General features: G+C 37.0%; 8 protein-coding genes across 8 annotated transcripts; 4 read left to right on the forward strand and 4 right to left on the reverse strand.

Annotated features, from left to right (window-relative positions):
• Positions 1-703: 703 nt before the first annotated feature.
• RO3G_14162 (uncharacterized protein) lies at positions 704-916 on the forward strand (the record flags this gene model as incomplete). Its single annotated transcript, XM_067668746.1, has 1 exon — positions 704-916. The coding sequence occupies one exon, from the start codon at positions 704-706 to the stop codon at positions 914-916; it is 213 nt and encodes a 70-aa protein (XP_067524847.1).
• Positions 917-2,870: 1,954 nt separating this feature from the next.
• On the forward strand, positions 2,871-3,227 carry RO3G_14163 (uncharacterized protein; the record flags this gene model as incomplete). Its single annotated transcript, XM_067668747.1, has 1 exon — positions 2,871-3,227. One exon carries the CDS (start codon positions 2,871-2,873, stop codon positions 3,225-3,227), a length of 357 nt encoding a protein of 118 aa, XP_067524848.1.
• Positions 3,228-3,911: 684 nt separating this feature from the next.
• Positions 3,912-6,298, reverse strand: RO3G_14164 (uncharacterized protein; the record flags this gene model as incomplete). Its single annotated transcript, XM_067668748.1, has 6 exons — positions 3,912-4,557; positions 4,612-5,081; positions 5,134-5,195; positions 5,248-5,853; positions 5,912-6,223; positions 6,268-6,298. 6 exons carry the CDS (start codon positions 6,296-6,298, stop codon positions 3,912-3,914), a joined length of 2,127 nt encoding a protein of 708 aa, XP_067524849.1.
• Positions 6,299-7,518: 1,220 nt separating this feature from the next.
• Positions 7,519-8,830, forward strand: RO3G_14165 (uncharacterized protein; the record flags this gene model as incomplete). Its single annotated transcript, XM_067668749.1, has 2 exons — positions 7,519-7,935; positions 7,979-8,830. The coding sequence occupies 2 exons, from the start codon at positions 7,519-7,521 to the stop codon at positions 8,828-8,830; spliced, it is 1,269 nt and encodes a 422-aa protein (XP_067524850.1).
• A 503-nt stretch (positions 8,831-9,333) lies between these two features.
• On the reverse strand, positions 9,334-12,334 carry RO3G_14166 (uncharacterized protein; the record flags this gene model as incomplete). The annotated part of the gene is made up of 9 exons (XM_067668750.1): positions 9,334-9,383; positions 9,488-9,610; positions 9,666-9,779; positions 9,848-10,320; positions 10,441-10,729; positions 10,790-11,161; positions 11,219-11,318; positions 11,370-12,122; positions 12,173-12,334. 9 exons carry the CDS (start codon positions 12,332-12,334, stop codon positions 9,334-9,336), a joined length of 2,436 nt encoding a protein of 811 aa, XP_067524851.1.
• A 540-nt stretch (positions 12,335-12,874) lies between these two features.
• Positions 12,875-13,473, forward strand: RO3G_14167 (uncharacterized protein; the record flags this gene model as incomplete). The annotated part of the gene is made up of 3 exons (XM_067668751.1): positions 12,875-12,941; positions 12,992-13,289; positions 13,344-13,473. The coding sequence occupies 3 exons, from the start codon at positions 12,875-12,877 to the stop codon at positions 13,471-13,473; spliced, it is 495 nt and encodes a 164-aa protein (XP_067524852.1).
• A 136-nt stretch (positions 13,474-13,609) lies between these two features.
• RO3G_14168 (uncharacterized protein) lies at positions 13,610-13,939 on the reverse strand (the record flags this gene model as incomplete). Its single annotated transcript, XM_067668752.1, has 3 exons — positions 13,610-13,734; positions 13,792-13,832; positions 13,890-13,939. The coding sequence occupies 3 exons, from the start codon at positions 13,937-13,939 to the stop codon at positions 13,610-13,612; spliced, it is 216 nt and encodes a 71-aa protein (XP_067524853.1).
• Positions 13,940-14,997: 1,058 nt separating this feature from the next.
• RO3G_14169 (uncharacterized protein) lies at positions 14,998-15,414 on the reverse strand (the record flags this gene model as incomplete). The annotated part of the gene is made up of 2 exons (XM_067668753.1): positions 14,998-15,101; positions 15,159-15,414. The coding sequence occupies 2 exons, from the start codon at positions 15,412-15,414 to the stop codon at positions 14,998-15,000; spliced, it is 360 nt and encodes a 119-aa protein (XP_067524854.1).
• Positions 15,415-16,011: the final 597 nt, after the last annotated feature.

Below are 16,011 nucleotides of genomic sequence, written 5' to 3' on the forward strand. Positions count from 1 at the left end.
CCATCTCAAAAAAAAAAATACTAACTAGTTTTTTTCGACCTGTAAAAGCTTTATCATCAGTTCCAATGATGATGTTGATAGTTAAGGCTTTTTTTTTATGTAGAAAACCTAAAGCAAATCATAACTTAAAATAAACATGTAAAATCTGCAAGAGCTATTCCTACTGTTAAAGACAACAAGAGTATCAGTAACACATCTTTTGTTTCCTTAATATTCCTTTCTTATTCCTAATTAAAAACTATTGGTCAAAAACGAGTGCTATTTTCTATTGTCAGGCTCTTATCCAAGAGGACAATTGCCAAAGCTGAGTAGAGAGAGAAAAGAAAACAAAAAAGAGAAAAGTAAATAATAAAGAGAGAAATAAAGGCTATTAGTAATGCTTTGGTTGAATAGATAAAGCAATCCATTATCTTCTTTCAAAGTTGCCTTGCCAAAGGGTCTAGTTTTTAGAGGCCGTGTCAACATGAAAATACCAATAAAAGATAGAAAGCACTAAAGGATTTGAAACAAGCTGCCTGTGAACCTCTTTTTAACTCAATATCATCAATAATAAAGGCTAAAGTAAACAATTTGACTGCATATGTATTTGTATAATGTCATATTGTTTATGAAGAAGTAAACGTATTACTATCTTTAAGGCTGATTGTATTTTAAATTAACTGCAGCGGAGTGTTTTCTTGCTCTTTTCTTTCTTTTGTTAAACATGTCGCCTTCAATTACAAGTCCAAGTGAAGAATTCACAACCGATCAAGATCTTGACTTACAAAAATGGTTAAAGGAAATAGAAGGAGCAGAAAACTTGATGACTGAAGTAGAAACAAAAGCTGATTTGTTGCAAGTTAAAATAGACGCTCTTCTTCAAGAAGTAACTAAGCAAGAACCAGAGATTACAAAGAATGACACACAAGAAAAATAAACACACACTGATATACCCTCTCTACCTCTTTTTCTTTTCCCTCTGAAGGATAAGTTATAATAAATAGTGCAAGGTTTATTGTTCACATTTCAGACATTTAAGGGGAATTAGGGAATTTTAAAATCGCTGCCTATAACTTAATAAAAGGCTTTCTCAGCAATTGAAAACAAGGTTGAAAATATGAAGATTGTAGATTATTTGCATACGCTTCAATAAGTGTGTAGTGCCTTCAATACATTCTAATCGCCCGAGTCAAACCAAAAGGGGGTATGAGGAAATCAAAACCACCTTTTAGGATCCAGAGTGAAAAAGAAAAAGAAAGAATACGTAAGGAGGAAAAGGTGTATTGTAGACATCATTTTGAGTTCTAAGGCAACCAATTCAAAAGTCGTTTTTCAAAAGAAAATAGATGGGTCAGAGATAAATTTTGATGATGTAGGGCATTGACTTCAAAGGCGATCAAGTATATAGTGGGCCAACGACGAAATGAGCGATACGGAATGAAACGAACACGATTTGTAGGTGAATAGCAAGTTTTGAAAGAGAGACAAAGGATCTGTCTGGGAGGATTTGCGTAAATCAAGTAAATGAGAAAGTATTGGTTATGATCAAACAATGCTTTGCACTGTATGATGCATAAATCCCACTTGAAAAACAAGAAATAAAAATAGGATCGTTATAAACTATACGAATTGAAAGAAAAAAAAAAAGCCCATAATCCTTTTCCACTTCCCACCTAATTCCAAGGCCAGGGAGATTCAATCTTGACAGGACACAGGCGGCTCTCTTCCAAAACCTATGCAAATGCTATGAGAGGCACGCTACGAGTACCTTTTTACTACGTAAGACATCATTCTTTCTCAAGCTCATCATGGCCAACGTCCACTCAGTCAACTATTACCTAAATTTTTTGTAATTTTCGCACACCGCCATCCTATCTGTTTGGCAATTCGGTTTGCTGTTCTGATCACAATGACCAGCAATCCACGACTTGGACTAGACGACACCATGTCAGTTTTATTTCTGCTACCGTTGAAGGATGGGTATTCACAGAGATTTGGGGGAGGGGAGGGATATACATTGGCAGCAGATTAAGGGTATGAATGACATATTCAATACGGATACCGTTTTCGAGAAAATCAAGCCAAGAGGCTTACCATTCAGAGCTATAAGTAACAGGGCAAAAACAGTCTGTGAGATTCTCAAGTCTTCCATTTACTAGGAGACAAAGCAAGAGGAAGAATGGATGACGAGAATTTCTCACGTTGGTACTATTTCCAATATGAATATACACATCAACTCCCCTCCCCGCGTTTATAAGAGAGATACCGCCTATGTCATCTCAAAAAAAAAAAAAAAAGGATTCATGTTGGCCATTTTATTTTCAGCCAATTAACTGTTTCTTATTTACTTTTGAAACCTGCCATTCCAACTTGCCCGAGTTGTAAGAAAAAAAAAAAAAAGAAGTGTAGTCAACACCTTTGCAAATAAAAAAAAAAAAAAAAGCAGAATGAAACCGTTGTTGAATAAGGATATAGACTCTTTTTATAAAAAGTCCGACTTGTTTTTTGTCAACCAAAAAGAAAGATGGGGATTCAAGGTTTAACAAAGTTGATTGCTGAACATGCACCTAATGCAATAAAGAGATGCGAGATCAAAAGCTACAGTGGAAATAAAATAGCTATTGATGCCTCTGTGAGTATGTATCAATTTATGATTGCTGTTCGGCAACCTGATGGCCAACTGCTTGTGAATGACAGAGGAGAAATAACCAGTCATTTGGCGGGTATGTTTTATCGAACGCTACGTATGATGCATTGTGGCATAAAACCCGTTTATGTATTTGATGGAGATTCACCTAGTTTAAAATCAGAACAAGTAAACAACATGATTGATCTCATCTCACTGTATTTATTCCCTTCCATAGCTGGCCAAAAGGAAAGCTCTGAAAGAGATGGCTCAGATAAAAGCTGCTGAGATGAAAAGTTTGGGAAAAGAGGTTACAAAATACAGCAAACGGACGATCAAGATCACTCGAGAGCATACCGAAGAATGTAAACGGTTATTGACAGCCATGGGTATTCCCTATCTTGAGGCTCCCTCTGAGGCAGAGGCTCAATGTGCCGAATTAGCTAAAGAAGGAAAGGTGTTTGCTGCTGCCTCTGAAGATATGGACACACTGGTATTCAAGACACCCATCCTACTTCGTCATTTGACTTTCTCAGGATCACGTATTCATGAAATCCATTTGGACAAGCTATTGAATGGCTTAGGGCTTGATATGATTCAGGTTGGTTTGCAGTGGAGATGAGGAATGAAACAACTGAACGGCTTGAAGTTTATAGATTTATGTATACTTTTGGGCTGTGATTATACAAAGAATATCAAAGGCATCGGCCCAAAAACAGCTTACAAACTCATCAAGAAGCATAGAACAATAGATGAGTTAGTGCACCATGTCGGTGAAAGATTAAAAGGCAACATACCCAAAGATTGGAATTATCCAGAGGCTCGTCAATTGTTTGTTGCACCTCAAGTGATACCAGCGACGGAAATCAATGTAAGCGAAATGAATTGCCTGTCATCACTCATGTATCCACCCTAGATATACCCCACCTCAAGCTTCATTGGAATAGTCCCGATGTGAATGAACTAGTTCAATTTATGGTGAATGAAAAGGGATTTTCGTAAAGTGTTTTTTGAAGCTTTGAAAAATAGAGATTGGACTAAGTATGCTTTTGAATAGAAAAGAACGTATAAGGAAAAGTTGTGAAACACTCGGTGTCCCTTTGAGAATTGATTGTACAAACTGAAATCGAACTATAATAATAACAGTAAAAAAAAAAAAAAAAAAAAGCATTCGACCTTTTAATAAAGTATACGGATTTAGATCCTGTTTTGAAAGATAACAATAAAGAGGGTTGTGTAGACAAGACCCAAAAAAGGCAAGCTCTGATTGAACTAAAGACAGTCAAGATGAAGAGATTCAGTTTATTTACTCCACAAAGGTGACTTCATCATCCTCATCCTCATCCTCCTCCTCTTCATCCAAGCTAATGTGATACTTTCCCTTGCCCTTCTTCAAGGCCGACTTTGCATTCTTGAGAACCATCGAGAGCTTTCGATCGATCAATCGAGCTTGGTCCGAATCATCCAGATGAGCCGTGATGGCCGGGAAGGCCTGGACGGCACCGGTGGAAGCCGATGGACGATAGACCACATGCTGATACCATTCACGGCTCTTGTCGGCCAAGGCTGGACTGATCAACATCCTTTCGAATAAGACGAGACGAGCGTTGGCACGATTGATGTGTTTCAAGAGCTTCTTGGATTTCTTGTTGGTGACCACCATATGATCCAAACCTTGTATCTTGCGCTGGAACTTGGCCGTGGTACGAATCAACTTTTCAAGCGCTTTGGATGTCTTGGGATAGCCAAATGTAGCATTGCCAGAGGAACAGGTATCTTCAGGCTTCACGATCAGCTTGCTTAACTCTTGTTTCATCGAATTGGTATAATCTTGAGGAGACATGGGAAGAATGATGTCATTCGAAAGTCGTAAAGTGAGTAGACCCCATATTCTGACCATCGTTTGATGATATTCAAATAAAGGATCGCCTACTTTTTCCATCCAAGAAATTCTAGTAGATTTTGTTTGTGTTTGTGTTTATGTTTACATCACGTTTTTTCTTTACCTATCAAATGTACTATGTGCTACAGCATATTTGTTTCCAGTAAACGACATGGATAGGCTAGAGATACCTGCATGTTCATAAAAGGCAAGCGTATCTAATCCTGGTTCAACACTGAGGGGATGAACAAGGGAAAGGATCGTGTTGTCCTCTTCATCCGATTCAGGGGATTGTTCTAACCAGGACTCAAAGACCGATTGACTCGTTCCGGGATCGATCACTATCGATGTCACGTCCACCAAGAGACGACTGAGCATGGGAGAAGCTTGAGCAGAGAAACGAGGACCGGTCACGGCCTGCTGAACGTCAAGATAAGCAACGGCCTCTGCATCAAGCCATTCCAGATGATCTTCTACCCACTCAGTAGATCCGATATTGCCGTATTCAGAACCATCCCAGGAGGCCAAGATGATCGAACGACGCGGTTGCCAACCTTTTTGAAGGAGGATACCAAAGACTCTGGCCAATTCGAGCTATGAGGATGGATTAAAGACTGAAAAGGGGGTCATGATTCATTTTAGTTACCAAGACAGCAGAACCTGAAGAAGGTGCAGCAGCGCCATAATCCCAAGCGTCTCTTTGGTTTCCTAATGAAGAAGATGAGATAAAGTCGAGTGGGTTATTCGCTGATGGGTTTACCGATAATAATCGCTTTATTCGGTTCCTGATGACCTTTGATATGTCCAATGACATTCCAGATGGGCTTCATCTTGAATTCATTGTAATTCACCAAGTTGCATAAAGCGACACTTGGGCCAGTATAATAACCCACTTCCTTGATGCCCCCACCGATCCAATCGGATTCAACACGACCATGACCCTCCGTTGCGCGAAGTAAGGGTAACGCGTCAGACCAAGAGATGGGAAGTGAAGGAATAGAGGGTAGATTGGTAGCAGCGGTTTGGTTACGGGTGGCGTTATGGGTCGATCCATAACCGGCCGTGAATGGATCACCAGGATAAAGGTATTTATTTAAAACGGAATCGCGATGGACGACGGTGTCCCAAGACATGGATGGATCGTGAATGTGCTTGTATTCTTCTGGATCCGTATAGACCAGGACACCCACACATTTAAATGCTTCCGCATGCTTCACTTTAAGGCTCGCAGGTATCTGACCATGACGAACGAGGGCAATGGATCCAGGCACAGTGATGTTCTTGCTGACCAATAATTGGAAATCTTCAAAGCGACCATAGTTGACAAAGAGGATGGGACCAGTGACATTGCCACTAGCAGAATAACCTGTGAATGAGATGGCATCAGAAAAAAATAGAAAAGAGAGAGAGAGAGGGCTGGTTACCGTGAAAAGCAGGTATGGTTTCATCCTTGGCTTCCTTTAAGGTAGCTTCATAAAGTAATTCGGGTGGACCACTGATGATGGCTAACTTTCGGTTGGTAGGGTAATTGAGGTAAGGATAATAGGTTTGAATGGAACTATCCTTGATGCCAAAGTGAATAAACTGTTTCTGTGTCCACTGGGCGAGTTGATGATCTTCTGGACTACCAGCGAGATGAGATTGAGATGCGTAGTGTAAAAAGAAGCTGTGAATGGATTCTGTGGATGGCAAGTCTTTCATCAAGTCAATCAACTTTTCTGTTTCCACCAGACGATCTAATGAACACATTAGATTGGATTGAATCAAACCTATGCCTTACTCGTTCTAAACATGGCGCATGACAATAGCATCCTTGAGCCAAATAAAGCAACAAATATAAAAGCGATAGAAGCCAAAAAGAATTTAATGATTTCAGGTTTCTGACGCGTTTTGAGAGTCCTTTTTTGAAAATCATTTGTAAACCAAGCATCCTTTTTGAGTGGATCATCCGATCTCAGAATAGAGGCATAAGATGGACGATAACGATCTTTTAATCGTTGCTCCATAGTTTGTTTTGTAAATTAGAAAAAGAAAGACATGAAAAGAGAGTTTATATAAACACCTTGTTTGTTTATGCTCTGTGAATGAAACACGATGTTATCTTTTTGTGTGAATCTCAAACTTTAATTTTTTATTTTGGAAACCAAAACAACATGTGATGATTCGTAGTACAGAAAGAAGATTCCAATCTTTAAATAAAAGCCTCTTTACGAAATCAGTTTGAACACAACCACTTGACCCTTTCTTTACAACAAACAATACACAATCTGACAGTTGACTGACATCTCCTTTGAAAGGCTGCCAGATGATTGAATTCATTTGACAGTGTGAAATCGAATTGAATTGAACCAGAAAGGAAGCATCATGTCAATAAAGATGAATTCATACTTCTTTTGATATCCCATTTGGCATTGGTTTTTTAGATGAATTATTCTCTTTCAATCTTCATAAAAAAAAAAAAAAAAAAAAAAGATCTTTGCCCTTTATTTAAAAAAAAAAAAAAAAAAAAAAAAAAAAAAAAGAGAAAAAGGGACCTTTTTTTTAATAAATTCATTCCCAAACGATGTATAAAAGTGAATGAAAAGAGGGAGGTACAAAAGAGAGATAAATAAGGTACACGTGTGATGCATGACTTGTAATTATTCAGTACGTTCTAGATTTTTATTAAAAAATTTTCCGTTTTAAAAAAAAAAAGTTTCTTTTTTTTCCTTTCTTTTTCACACTGAAAATGTATTTAGAGAAATGAATGAGTTATCAGATTGTCTTTTAGAATGCGACGTGAATTTTTATAGAAATTATGCTTTACCAATTATAAAAAATAATCCTAAACTATTTGATTTGGATGGATTTGAATCCATTTTACACGAAAATATTTTATCAAACAAGACAATAAAAGAATTCTTTTATGAATTTAAAGTAGATAAATCATCGCAATATGAACTAAATCCAAAATATGGACGTTATGTAAGTAAGTGGATGAATATTAAAGTGAGAAAGTAAATAAAGATTCAAGAAAATATAGGTTTGGGATATGGCTGATCAGTGGTATCAAAAATGGTCTGTGGTATTCTCTATTGAACACATGTGTAATTGGGTACCCAAAGGAACTCATAAAATGAAAATGTTTGAAGCCACAGCTTGGTTAAATCGTACGGCGGATCGATATCATATTCAATCAGACCATTTAGAACTCATGCAAGATGCCTGTCGTTATATCTCTGATTGGCATCAATCCAATAGGGCATTGGCCTTGAAAGGTATCTTCAAATTGAACACAATGCCCTTTTATCCTCCTACTTGGTTTATCAATAAATCAAAACAGTCCAAAAGTGAATGTATGGCTCCATCTTATCTCGCTACCTTTCTTCCTCCTTATCGTCTAGAACATGTCCCAGAACGTTGGGATCAAGTCTTCCTCAAAGGTCTCACTGTTCAACCCGGTCAAAAGGTATTCAATCCTATTCTTGACCTTCTTCTAATCATCTTCTCAGTCCAACCTCGATCCTATCTTGATCAACACAACCATATCCATCCTAGGCTTAACCGTTCATTTCGATGAACAATCTCAATCAAGTAGACTCATGTTTGTCATGCCCAAAGCAAAGTTTGGTAACCTCGAAAGTCACATTCAAAACGAACTACCCACAGATTATCTAAAACCCTGTCAACTGGCACTTAGTATCACCATGGACATCAAAAACCTGCACTGGACTTTTATTCACGGCAACATTCATCCTCGTAATATTCTCATGAACTATGCAGATTATGTGGGTGAATTGGTCGATGTCTCCTTCATGAAACGAACGAATGATACCACCCTCTCTTTGGCTGGCAGATGGCCCTATCTCGCTTCTGAAATAGTTTCCACCGGTCAAAGTACTGAGGCTGATATCTATGCTCTTGGTATCATCCTCTGGCAGCTCATTTCCAGAGTGACCTTTCCAAATGATGCTCCTGTCCATCCTCACATATACCGTATTGAACCCATACCTGATGTCTTGAAAGAGTGGCAAGACATCTATATCGATTGCTTGTCAAAAGATCCCTCTAAACGTCCTAATGCTTATGATTTACATAAAAGACTCACTGATCTCTACAGTCAACTCAAGCAGAACCCAGTACCCATCTCAGGGACCACCTTGGATTACATCAAGTCAAGAAGACAAGAATCAGACAGATTCCTAGACAACTACCATACAACCAATCCTCAAAAGACTTTTAATAGTCAATCAAACGATATCTTGTATCCATCGGGTGATCAAGTATGGACTGCCTCTGTCACAAGGTTTTCACATCCATTCTTCACCAGTTATCCAAACATCTTACAGTTCAAGCATGAATAAATGATTGTGAATACACATTCCTCATTTTATAATCTATTATTTTTTTTATTATGAAAGATCAAATCCTGCATCAGCAGTAATCGCATAAAGTAATTTACTAATAAACAAGGTTAATACACATTTACTCCATTCTGAAACACACTTACTCTTTTAATCTTTCAAAAGAAGAAAAGTTGGGCAACTTTAGCAGATTCACACAGGTCGAACTCGTCGGCAATCTCTCATCGTCCACTCCCGCATTCCTTATACAGAATTTAGGAACGAGCTCTTTAAAGCCCAACAGGGGAGGTCGAGAACACGATGTTACAAATTTAACAAATTTCATACGAAGCGTATTATCAAAGGATTCCAACACTTTCCAAAAGTTTTGAACCGTCGCGTCATGTTCCATGTAGCCCGCAAGCACCGTGTTGGCTCGCAAGTCATCCAGATCAATCGGGATCGAGGCACCGCCCAGCAGGACTTGAAGTTCTTGCTCATTAAACATCCGAAGCCATTTGATGTCAACAATCGTCGATAGTCCCTTGAAGAAAGCTCGACATTGTTTGGCGATCTGAATGTTTAAGCGATAATTGGCCACAAGATAAATGTATTGAATCCGGTTCTGATTGGTTACCGCGATCTGGCTCCCGTTCGGTATCAGTTCCACCGTCTTACTCTTGCCCAACTCGTCGTGTGTGATGGTGAAATCAAGCGAGAGATCTTCTACGTTTCCATCATAGTTCTTTAGCGTTAATAAACCTCTGTAAAGTTCAGGATCCAACGAGGATAAGTCATCCACTACAAAAAAAAAATGAACTTCATTCTTTCCCATCTCCATCCTCTATCAACTTACAATAGTTTACTTTTCCCAGACATTTTTTCAAAAAGAAACTTGCAAACGGAACATCCAACAAGATGCCTTCATAGACAGCCTTGCCAATAATTAAACCAAGAAATCTAAAGTACTCTAATTGAAGCGCTTGATCAAACATTAGAAAACTCTCCTACTCTTTTTTACTTCTTTCTGTAGCTTACGTTCGGTGGCAAAAGAGTTTGGATTTGGGTATAATAATTGTTCGGGTGTAGCCACAAACAATCCATAGTTCACATTAAACGCATCATGACTGAGACCAGTCAAAAACTCTTTAAACACACCACCTCCATCAATACCAGCCTCTTCAAGACCAAATTCATCCACAAACGAGATGGCCACCTTGTCTTTCAGAGCGCTTTCCAACTTGTGAAACGCATTGAACCCGTCCTCAAAGATGTGATTCCTTCGAATCGTCGCACTGACCCGAGCTCCATACCTTTCATCCACATTTCTTCTCCTGTCATTCTGTATAAACTGTCGAAAGATTTCTACACGTTGTTCAAAAGGTACCACAAACGGGATATTGTTCAATATGCCCAATCGAGGGCTGATGATGGCCAATCGTCCCTTGGATAACGGTTGAGGTCTTGTCTCTTGTTCTGTTTCCAGATTGAATTCTTCAGCAACGGCCGTACTAGAGAAATTGTCTGTATTTAGATCAGGTATCAACCAATGATCTGTAGGACAGAACGATCGACGGGAGCTACAAAATAATCGGATTAATCACCAGAACGTGCTTATACACCATGTTTACTCTCTCATATGAATCTGCTGTAACAGGTGAGTCACGGTCGATCTCAATTGAGACAGTTGGATTCCAGAATGGCTGATTTCTCCTGAAAGGCTCATGTTGTTTGCTTTCCAAAACATGACAAATGATATATTCTTCAATTGTGTACTTAGTTCAATCAATTGATCTCGTTTGAATGGATGATGCTCGGATTCATCCCCCAATAATTCATTGTCAGCAATAGTCAATAATAACCTTGTGTATATTTCACATAATAAATATAAAATAGACCAACTCTCACTAGCATCAGCTCCTATTTTTTTTTTTAAGTTAAAGAACGTAGAAAGTTTTGGGCTTGTATTCTTATTTTTACCTGTAAATAAAGACTCTGCTTCATTCAATTGATACATTACAAATCGTCCAAATAACTTGGCCTCCTTTGATGATGACCACGATTGCCATAATGTTTGCATCAAGTGATGCATCGTTAAGGATTTGTAAGAGAGTGTATTCAAAATCGTACTTTTCTTCATTGGCCAGCGTAGCAAGAGTGTGTTGATAAAACTGGATAGAGAACGAATGGCTTCTGTTCCCAGTGTAGTTAATTGCATACACTTTGATAATATTGTATTAATCCTTTCCATATCATAAAGTGACTCGAGCCGTTCTCTTAACTCTGGAGAGACGTACAAAGTTTTCACTACTTCTGTCATTTCTACATCTTCACTATCACTATCTGAACTATCTAGCATACACATGCATTAATAAAAAAAAAAGAAACCTTTCTATTGGAAATATAAACCTTGATCAATAGAGTGCTGTGAATGATTAGAAATTGAATCTGCAAGATATTCCACAGGTAATTGAGAAAGTAACAATTGTGTTGCTTTTGTATAATTTATCTACAGCATGCACTTTAGTGAATGAATCCACCTTTGTATTGTTTTGCTTACCAATCTATTTCCTTCATCCAAACATTTTCCTTGTTCAATGTTACACATTTCAGTCACATTCATAAGCAGACCCGCAACGGCCAAATCATGCTTCAAATATCCCGACTTTCCAAGGTCAATAATAGTACATAACCATTCGTTGAATGGCAAGTATGTAAGTATCTTCAAGGCAACTTGATGTGACAGGTGATCCAATAAGAAGGGCTCCGTGAATAAATCAAGTGTGATAACACGCAGTAATTCAGATGAATGGGATGCCTTGATACACTCTACATAGATTGGTTCCAAAATAGAAGCTGATTCTTTTGAACATACTGTACGCTTTCGTACATAATAAAGTAATTGAGTATGTTGCAAGTTAAATAAAATCATGTCAACATAATCGCTCGAGGTTGGATAGAGAGACGAGTCAAAAAAGGAAGCTAACAAACAACAGCAGTCGACATCATCCAAACTTTCCAACAAAACCTTTTTGATCAAGAAACGGACAAGCCAAGTCCAAGAGGCTGTCATGAACATTTTCTGCAAAAGCGACGTCTCTTTCTGTATCAATAATTTCACATAGGGTTTCAAATAGTCTTTCTTGTCCTTTTCTGGTTGATAAAACAGGATCAAGGCTCGTGTTAGTGTCAGCATAGAGTTGACTTGGTCCTGCGATGAAGACTGCGCTTTGAATTCATCAAGTAATTTCTTAAATTGTGCTCGTATTTCTTGACGGACAAGAAAAGCTTGTCGACGTCCTCTGTAGAATGCCTATGAAGAAATTTAGCATGTGTTATCCGTACTTTACAATGTCAAATCACCTGAATATGTTGTACACTTTTATGCTTTATACGTTCTTGTTCTCTTGCTTTACGTTCATTTTGTGCTTTGAGTAACAGAGACTTCTTATCGCCCACAGTCTTTACACCACCCAAGTTGATATTTCGTCTTGGCTTATAATTGCCTTCAAAATTAAAGTTCATTCGCTTTTTTTTTATTTTTGAAAATAAAAAGAAAAAAGTCTTGCGTAACTGTTTAAATTTTTATATTCAACTGAGAAGCATAATATTTTTTTTTTTGCCATTTTCTTTTGTAATTCAAAAAAAAAAAAAAATGAAACTTAATAAAAGAAGAGCAACATCAAAACCAATATCATATCAATCCTATAGTTCTGAAGAAGAAGAAGATGAAATTGAAGATTTTGAAGAAATGAATGCACCTCAACAAGATCCATTTAGCGACGAAGAAGAAAGCAACTTGAATAGTGCACTTGAATCGTTATCAGAAGAAGAGGAAGAAGAGGAAGAAGAACCAGTTGTGACCAAAGTTTCTAGAAACAATAAAAGAAAAAAGCCAGGTTAATTAATTGCTATAGAAACTTTTTTTTTTTTCTTGTTTCTAATTTTTATAAAATAGTGATTGAAGAAGATAGTGAAGATGGATTTTCTGAAGAAGAGGAAGAGGAAGAAGGGGGAATAGGGGAAGAGAATGAGGAAGAAGAAGAAGTATTTCAAAATAAACCCATGACTAAAAGACAAAGAGCAAAATTGAATCGTGAAGAGCCTGAAGATTATTTACAGTTACCCATGGGTAATAGTAATATTATGTGCAAAAAGAAGGACACTTATACAATAAAGTAGATACTGGAAAAAAGAAATCATTAACAGAAGAAGAGGAACAGTTACGTAAATCAGAAGTTGCAAGAAGAAGAAAGAATCAAAGTATACAAAGGGCAGAAAAAGATAAAGCAGACACAATCAATCGATTATTAAAAAAGCAAGCATCTAAAGCAAAACGTGCCATTGAAGATACAGAAGAAACAGTACAGAAAAAACAACCGAATCCAAAACAATTGAATTATGTTCACAACTTGAATGGTAGTCGACTTTCTATCCCTCCAGCCTATACAATCGAACAAGTTTTTAATAACATCAAAAGGTAAAGTAGCATCATCATAGCACCCTATTCTTGGAATATAAACATGATATCTAGGCCCGAACCTTTACCTACAAAAACATGTCAAGTAGAAGGTTGTTCAAATCATCGTAAATACACTGCCAAGAAAAGTGGTAAATCTGTTTGCTCACTCGAACACTACAAGTTGGTAGAAGCTTCACAATAAAACAAAATTTTATTTATGAGCTCTTGCGAAATCCTTCTACTTTATGTGTTTTTAATGTTGCTAAATACATGTCAGCCAAATGACGGCAGCTTTGATCTATAAAATAGCATACATAAACGAGAAGTTTGGTTGAAATTTAAAACTTACAGTGATTGACACCTTCAGTTCTATAGCATTCATCTAACTTTTCTTTAATCAAACGAGCTTCCATAGCTTTAACCCAATCATCTCGGATCTTTTGGTTACGGGCAGCATAAACAGCTATACTCAATTAAATATCATTCTGTATTAATTTCTTGTGTCTTTTTGTACAATTACCTTTACGGTCATTAGGATCGACTTGGTCTAAAGTAGGAACACTATTTCGGTTGTGTTTTTTAGTATTTCATAGTTCAAAAGTGAAATCGATAACGAACCGTTCAAATTGTCTGTGCTCAGGATACTCCCAAGATTCTGCAGTGGACATGTTTAATATAGGAAAAAAACGCTTAAAAACATACACACCCGATACACACCCAGGCGAATAGCCTTCCCTCTTTGGCTGCTTTTTGATGTAGAAAAAACTCAGACAGACAAGATGACGTAACGAGAACAGTACCTTGACAGGGACAAAAAACGAGATTGCCTCGTGACTACTGTCATGAGCAGGGTCAAAAAGGACATGAAGAAAGACAAGCACACAAAACAAAATTCTTTTATGATCATTATTTATTTAAAAAAAATTAAAAAAAAAAAGTACTTGCCTAAAAAAAAAGTATTAATAAACGATTTACAGCATTAAGAAAGGTTAAGAGTTGATCAGTGCTTCTTAGAGAGATTTACAAAGGGTGTGTAATTTAATAATCAGGCAACACAGAATGTTGTATCATTTACACATTATCGTCATTTCAACTCTTTTACCAAAGAAAAAAAAATTACCTTATACTATTTTTGCTCAGACACTCGCCTCGTTTTCGTCATTCCTCAAACACATTTTCGCAAAAACTATAATAGTTTTCTTGAAAAGGTTGAGGTGTATTAAATTCAAGCGTTTACCAAAGCTCTCATCACCGCAATATTTTTCTAAGTAATTGAAGAAAAAAATTTCATCAAGCTAGCCTGTTTAATTTTGGTTTATACTATTGAAGGTCAATCTCCGATACAATTATAATGTGTACATCCAATCAAAGCTTTGTATATTGATAAAAGTCACAAATAATTTTTTTTCATCTGGTTAAAATTAAGGCTTATCGGAAATAATTCGTCTTTAATAAAACATAGTAGAAGATAGGGCTGTTTTTTTAGAGATATAGCCAACTCGTAAGATCTGATTGATATATTCATTGGAATTTCATTCAGATTTTTTATTAAATCAGAATGCGATCAAGTTAACTTCTGCTATGTTTAAATTCATTTTCCGACACTTTCAGGAAAAAGAGTCACACTTTGCCGAGAAAGTTATAAAAATGCAAAAATCTTTTGAACTCGATGTTCTTTGTTCTCACAAAACGACAAGAAGTGGTTCTATAATAGAAGGGTGTCGTCTTATGCGGCATTCTTCATAAGAATTGCTTCGAGAGTAAAGCAGACGGTAGTAAAACCTTTGTTACGATTCTCATGAATAACATTGACCAAAGCCGTTCGATATACTTTAAATTACAAATTAAATGAAAAAAAAAATTTGCCTATGAAATCCAAAAGCTTACTTATCCTTGATAGATAGCTACTTTGAGGATTTATAAGCCTCTGTTTCATAAAACATGCAATCAAATTTACATGAAATGTAATGAGTTTTTCAATAATATAACTGAGAAGGCCATCATTTACAATGACTTCAAATAAATTTTCGGACAAAGCTTTATTGAGGAAAATTTTATCCTCGTAACAAAATAAAATTGCCTTTTTCTTATCCATCACCTCATTAAAAAAACATGTCAGCTTCAATATCCATAGACTGCACATGACATTTAGTTATATTTGAAGATGGAACAAAAGAAAGTAAGGCGTGGGTAGTTTTTTTATCGTTTTAAAATACATCACACGATTAGAGAGATCGCAGAACTTGTTAGCTAGAACAAGTCCACTGTGCAAGATATAAAAGCCAAGTTTGATAATTATGGCAGCCCTTTGCCTCACAAATAAACAGCGCGACCATTGAAAATAAATGAAAGAACGGAAAGGCACTTGAGAGAGGATTCTTTTGCCTCTTGTAAAAAAAAATAAATATGGAGTTAACAAAGCTGGATGCATTTGTTTGTATAGAAACTCTTCGATCGATATACAATCGACTTGACTCCAAATCGTACAGACCAGCTCACAAGCCTAGATTGACCGCAAGACATCGTAAAAGTAGGCTTCGCTGGGCGAAGGAACACATCAATTGGACCAAAGACCAATGAAGAAATGTTGTTTGGTCTGATGAATCGCGCTTTTGTACGGAAGACAGTAAACGCGGAAAAAGAGTGCTCAGGAAGGAAGAAGAGCGTTATGATGAAAGAAATATAATACCCACAGTCAAGTGGCATGGTGGTGGTGCTATAGTTTGGGGATGTTTTTTTG

Source organism: Rhizopus delemar, genomic scaffold (genome assembly GCF_000149305.1).
Source record: "Rhizopus delemar RA 99-880 supercont3.13 genomic scaffold, whole genome shotgun sequence".
Taxonomy (NCBI): domain Eukaryota; kingdom Fungi; phylum Mucoromycota; class Mucoromycetes; order Mucorales; family Rhizopodaceae; genus Rhizopus; species Rhizopus delemar.